Raw genomic sequence first — 6,000 nt, forward strand, 5'->3', positions numbered from 1 at the left:
AAAATTTGCGGCGTATTAGCTTTAAAAAACCAAAGCTCTATATCAAAGCAACTTTTGACTCTTGAAAGTTTATACCCTGAAAATCTTATTGAGCTCTAACATGCTACAGGGCTCAAATCTAGCTCTTCTCTCTGAGTACACCATTTAAGATCTCAGCTGCCATTCTGGGTTGCCTAAGCAACGCAAAACCACACTGAGACCTCCAGCTCTCATTGTGCTTTGGAGAACTGGACATACAGTTGATCCTCTTGAATGACTCACCTGGCACACGATGCTTGGAAAAGAACACTAAAACCAAAAGCCAATTCACAACTGCACAATAAATGGAGAAAGTGGCAGGGGTGGTGGGGGAGGAACGAGAGGATGAAATTTACTTTGCAAGGCCTTCTAGACCCATCTCGTATCTACATAAAATGGATCCTGCTTCAAAGCACACTATATTATGTTAGAGGGTGAAAATTAGTTTAGGGGCTACAAAGTACACGAGTAAATAGGTTTCCTATAGCAAACAGATTTCAGGCCATAATAAAATTCTCCTCCACACAACAAGCACTCTGAGTTTTGCCACACTCACCTCCCCTGAGTAACTGTACTTTCCTTTCAGAATCTGTCGGTACAAACGGGTCCGGTTGTCGTCCTCGAAAGGCATAGTCCCACTTAGGAGGATGTAAGAGATGACGCCCAAGGCCCACATGTCTACTGAGTTAGTGTAAGGCTTCCTGACCAAGATTTCTGGAGCAATGTACTCTGGCGTTCCACACGTAGTCTTCATTAGGCAGTCATCTCCCTTTTTCCGGGCACTCGCCAGCCCAAAGTCTGTGATCATTATTTTAGAATCCATTCCTGGGTGATAGTACAGCAAGTTCTCTGGCTTTAAGTCCCTGTGTGTTATCCCCAATGTATGTAAGTATTTAACCCCATCCAATACCATCTGCAGCACTCGGGTAGCATCTCTCTCCGTGAAGGAGCCTTTGGCAATGATTCGGTCAAACAATTCCCCTCCAGTGGCCAATTCCATCACCATGTAGACACGCTCCTGAGTCTCAAACACCTCGATGAGCTGGATGATGTTGGTGTGCCGCACGCGACGCAACACGCACAGCTCAGATTCGCACACTTCCCTCCCTTCCCGGTACTTGGTCTCAATCATCTTGATCGCGTACGGCTGCTTGGTGGCCTTGTGTTCCACCCGCACCACACGGCTGAAGCTGCCTCGGCCAATCAGGGCCTTGATGTCATACTTGGCTGTCACTCGGGGGTCAAATTTGGCACGGTATTTAGCCACTCTGTTCTTGCGGGGCTCTGGCTGCTCCAGGCGCGTGGGAGAGTATCCGCTGGCGTAAGGGTTGGTGTGGCGGGGAGGAGAAGGGAAGCCGGATTTGATGGCGTCACCACCATCATCCTTGATGAAGTGCTTATATATGTCATTTTTGTAACCACAGTATGGCTCAACCTTTTTAACGAGATCCAAATGAACATCCTTGGGAGGCTCAGGAAGTACCTTGCTAGTCCCACAGCCCATCACTGAATGGTGTTAATTATCCATCAAGAGGTTCTCCCAGGGCAACACCACAGCAACATGTCTGGAACAGCTGCAAACGTCACAACATCCTAAGAAACTAAGGGAGTAATAAAAAAAATCAGTGTATAGTATTTATTCAAGCAAATATCCCCTGCAAGGCACACACCACCTGCTTCCTACCTTGTTTATATAAATCACTTAGAAGTGACCTCTGTTGTAATTAATCACTGCACAAACCAAATCTGAATTTATTACATAACAAAAATCATTTTGCCAGCAAGTAAATAGGGTGGAGTGGAAATTAAATTGCCAGCTAATTCAGAGGTGAGACGGATTCCACGCTCACTTTTCTAGAGCACCTAAACAAAAAAATATCAAGTCAGTCTACAGAGTTGAAAATAGAAGTTGAATATTATTCACTCCCTCCTGAAGCATTTTGTTTGAGAATGTAAAAACAGGGGTGGTGATTCTATACAAGTTCTGTAACCAGAAGACATTCAGTCTTCAGTCTTAACACATCTACTTGGAAGTAAACCCTGCGGCTAAGATCAGACTGTCTGCCCAACTAACCGTATTTTGGTAATATAAAACTGGTTTTGCATTTTCTTCTCTCCCAGCAGCAGGAGACACAGTTGCAATGGAAAGATGGATGCTGAAAACTGTAGGAGTGCTGATTACAATACCAACACTGCTATACACATCAGAAACATATAAAGTCCTGTTGTAAGCCTCCGCACCGGCTGTGGAAGGACTAACAGTCAAATAGGCAAATAAATGTGTAACATTTACAAGGCCTTATGAATAATTTTAAATTCTTAAGGGCCATACCTCAGACATTTCCAGTTTACATTTTGAGTTTTTAAATATTAGCATTATGTTTCTAGACACTTGCAAAACTTGGTGCTTAAGCTTCCCCCCCCCCCCCCACTTCCTGACTCACCTTTCCTGCCACTTTGTCAGGAAAAACTCTGAATTCTCTCCAGTTTAGGAAAGTGAAAGTCTCCCATTCATCCTGTTGGAAAATGAAAGCAATTCTGTACACCATCACTTTGACAAGTCTGCATGGTTTTAAGGTTCTTGAAGATGAGCAAAAAGTCCCTAGTGAAGAGTTTTTAAGACTTCCTTACACATTGTGGCAGCCTGTCAAAACTTAACTTTTTAAGAATATAAGAGGGGGCCCTGGTGGATCAGATCAGTGGTCCATCTAGTCCAGCACGCTGTTATACATCAGTTGCCCTGGATGGCCAAAAGAATAAGGCACAGAGTTGCTACTTGGCCCTAATATTCATAAGTTTGCTGCCTCCTGCATATGGCAATTTCCTTTAGCCGATATGGATAGTAGACATTAAAGGACCTCTCCTCCATCAATCTTTCTATATTCCATTTATGCTTTGATCTGACAACAAACTCACATTGTCCAGCAGAGAACACTGGGCAGCAGATCTAACAGCTTTCCAAAGACCTCTTGCCATCCTGCATTTCATCTTTCCTCTGATAAAACTGAAGCTCACGCAACTGTGTGGTACAGTGGCTAAAATGTTTCACAGGGCCCAGGAAGACCCCAGTCCAAATCTCCGTTCCCAGGAAACTCCTCTTAGGCCATTCTCTCAATCTAACATACCTCACAGCATTGTGAAAATAAAAGTGAAAAGGGGAGAATCATGAACAATCCAATGCCCTACAACATTTTTGGAGTTTGGGCAGGATAAATAAATACACACATACATATTGCAAGAGAATCTTTAACATTCAGAACAACAGAACAAAGTGGATTTTAAAGGCATTATTAGAAATTCAGCACTCAGGCTTATAAGTAAACAAAAAGCTTAAGGAAGTCAGTGTTCAAAGGTTAACATTTAATCCCCAAAACCTCTTTAAAGACAACCTCCTTGCATAGGATTTGAATGATTTCCAAGATTAAGAAAGAGGTGAAAAGTACAGGGGTATGACTGCCTTATTCCCACCTCCCCGGTTTCACTGATGGTCTATTTCATATCTATGGCAATTAAAAGTACCTATAATACACATCAGCCATGCAGGGTAGCACTCAAGGTACCCACAAAACAGTTTTCAATGTGTTATTAGTCAGAAGAGCATAAAGCACTTTTTGAAAACACTTCAACAAGCTTGTTAGAAGTATATCTTCTAGAGATAAGCACTTTTTCCTATTTATATGTCATAAATATCTAAGCTATTGCATATGCACACAAAAATACTCCAGGTCGTTAAGAAAAGCTTGCAAGAAAATGTAGCATCTTGGCTTTTCCTGAATTTAGATCATTGGCATCTGTTGCTGGGCCTAGATTGTACTCCTCTTTGGAATATATCTCTTTCTCTACAGTACAATCCTCTCCAGAGTTCTTTCAGTCTAAGCCCACGGATGTCAACAAGCTTCGACAAGAGTAACTCTACACAGGATGCACTACTGTATTACATAAAAGGATTTTAACACACTCAACTCATCTCAAGCGGCAATCTAAGTTTTTCTTTTTAAAAAATAAGAGCTTGGGTTATTTTTGCCCCCATCCTACAAAGGACACAGGGAATGGGAAAGAGGTTATGATTAGCATCACTCCTGCCTAGAAGCTTTTGTAGACGCTATCAGAGGAGTAAAGTATTTCCCAATATTAGTCTTGTCAGTAGTTATAAACAAAGGATTGAAAGGCAACTAGGATGGTCAGGTATTCATCTGTAAAGTGTACTTCTTTTCTAAATAAGCTCACTTCACACTTTCCCAATAGATTTTAAGGAATACGAGTCTGTTTCCTGCAAACCACAGCAGCATAAAAAGAATCAGGTGTTGGCTGCTTCAAACATATGAAATGGCTTTAACCCATCGAAGTCTCCACTGTGGTGCCCATCAACAGGCTTTCTGACAGCCACTTCCTTCATCTGCCTAAAGCAAATAATCTCTCCTGGCTGTCTTGCATGTCAATATCACAGGTGCTTCATAGAATCATAGTTGGAAAAGACCTCTAAGGTCATCTAGTCCAACTAAAGTTTCATCTGGTTCTTCTTTCTTTAGAGGGAACCAGGAGACAACACTTCTGTGTCCATAGGGACCAGCCATTTCGAACACTTGGCCTAGAATCAGTGTAGCATCAAACAAGGATCTGGGCTACACTCTGCCATGGAAGCTTGCTGGGTGACCATGTGCTACATTTTCAGACTAACCCACCTCACAGGGTGGTTGTTGTGAGGATTATACTGGGTACCCACTGGGGAAAAAGAAAGGATATAAAGCTGTAAAGAAATAAAAGAACCTCCTCATGGGTCCAGTCCCTGTGGCAGCCACTTTACTGCAGCACCCACACAACCTATTCTCAACTTACAAAAATCACCCATTAGCAATGTTGGCGACTCCTACTTTAGACATTTTCCTATTTTGCCACAGGCAACCCGGGGTCTGTCTCAGAAAAGATTTCCCTCTAACATGCCACAGAATCTGTTATTTTCATACATCCAAGAGCTTTATGCTACCCCAAAGCCTAACTAAACTACACTGAAGCATAAGCCCCAGGGAGTCAGGCCTCCTTTCATCAGATGTACACAAACCCACCCATTTGGTTGATGCAGCCCAGTTAACATAAACTAACGATCACCAGACCCCCAACTGTGCTTCTTTTAATCTGCTAACAAACATCTCCATGATTCTGCATACTAATTCACTGTTCATTTTCTGTATATTTAGGACTGCTTGCCATTCCATCCTATTGTTTGATGAAGTGTGCTTTTAGCACACTAAAGCTTACATTCTGAATGAAACTTCGTTGGTCTTAAAGGTGCTACTGGATTCCTACCCATTTGGGATCCGCTCATTTTTGGTTGGCTTAATTCTGTTTGCCTAAGTCTACCTAAGGCCGGGGCGCTGCTCTTTCTGTGGAAAAGTCATGAGGAGTGGACACAAGACTTACAAAGGCTGACAAAGAGCCCCCAGACCAAGCTAGGGGAAGGATCCGAAGGCCAGGCCTGGTGCCAGAAGGAAGTGGAACAGACAGCCATGCAGGCCCCTCTGAGGTCAGCGCTCCTAGGACCCCCACAGCCGAGGCTGCGAGGTGGGAAGAGGAAGAGCGCAACACGGAGCTCCGTGACGTCGGAAGCCAGGCCAATCAACCCCGCACTCACCTCAGCCTGTGGCCGGATGAGCACCGGGTCCACCTCCAGCCCAAACCCAAAACGGGGGTTTTGACCCGGCGCGCGCGTTAAGCGTCATCAATGTGCGCTGAGGAAAACACACCACATGGTGCGCAGCTTTTTTTCTTTCTCCCTCCCCTGCGATTGGCAGAGGTGCTTTCGGGGAGGGCCTAACGCAGGAGGGCGGGAGAAAGAGGTGGCGGTGGTTACTATGGAAACCCTAGAGGCCCGGGGCGGCTGTTAAGTGGGGCGCGAGCGCGAATCTAAAGTCGCGGTCGCTGAAACCCGGGCCTTGGGGGAAGAAAGGGGATCGTTATTTCCGCCCCTTCCTTTCCGTTTCCTGC

General features: G+C 44.3%; 1 protein-coding gene across 2 annotated transcripts in view; it reads right to left on the bottom strand.

Annotated features, from left to right (window-relative positions):
- Positions 1–5,727, bottom strand: part of PSKH1 (protein serine kinase H1) — a 34,008-nt gene extending 28,281 nt beyond the window's left edge. Inside the window, exons 1-3 of one of the 2 annotated variants that reach the window (XM_060254316.1) lie at positions 5,648–5,727; positions 2,463–2,534; positions 575–1,619 (exon numbers count right to left, since the gene is read on the bottom strand). In XM_060254316.1, the coding sequence (XP_060110299.1) occupies positions 575–1,522 (948 nt within the window). In that variant the 5' untranslated portion in view covers positions 1,523–1,619; positions 2,463–2,534; positions 5,648–5,727. The remainder of the gene's footprint in view (positions 1–574; positions 1,620–2,462; positions 2,535–5,647) is intronic. The other variant, XM_060254315.1, reaches the window with a different exon arrangement.
- Between the last annotated feature and the right edge of the window lie 273 nt (positions 5,728–6,000).

The sequence above is a fragment of the Heteronotia binoei genome, chromosome 14, assembly GCF_032191835.1.
Source record: "Heteronotia binoei isolate CCM8104 ecotype False Entrance Well chromosome 14, APGP_CSIRO_Hbin_v1, whole genome shotgun sequence".
In the NCBI taxonomy this organism is placed as follows: domain Eukaryota; kingdom Metazoa; phylum Chordata; class Lepidosauria; order Squamata; family Gekkonidae; genus Heteronotia; species Heteronotia binoei.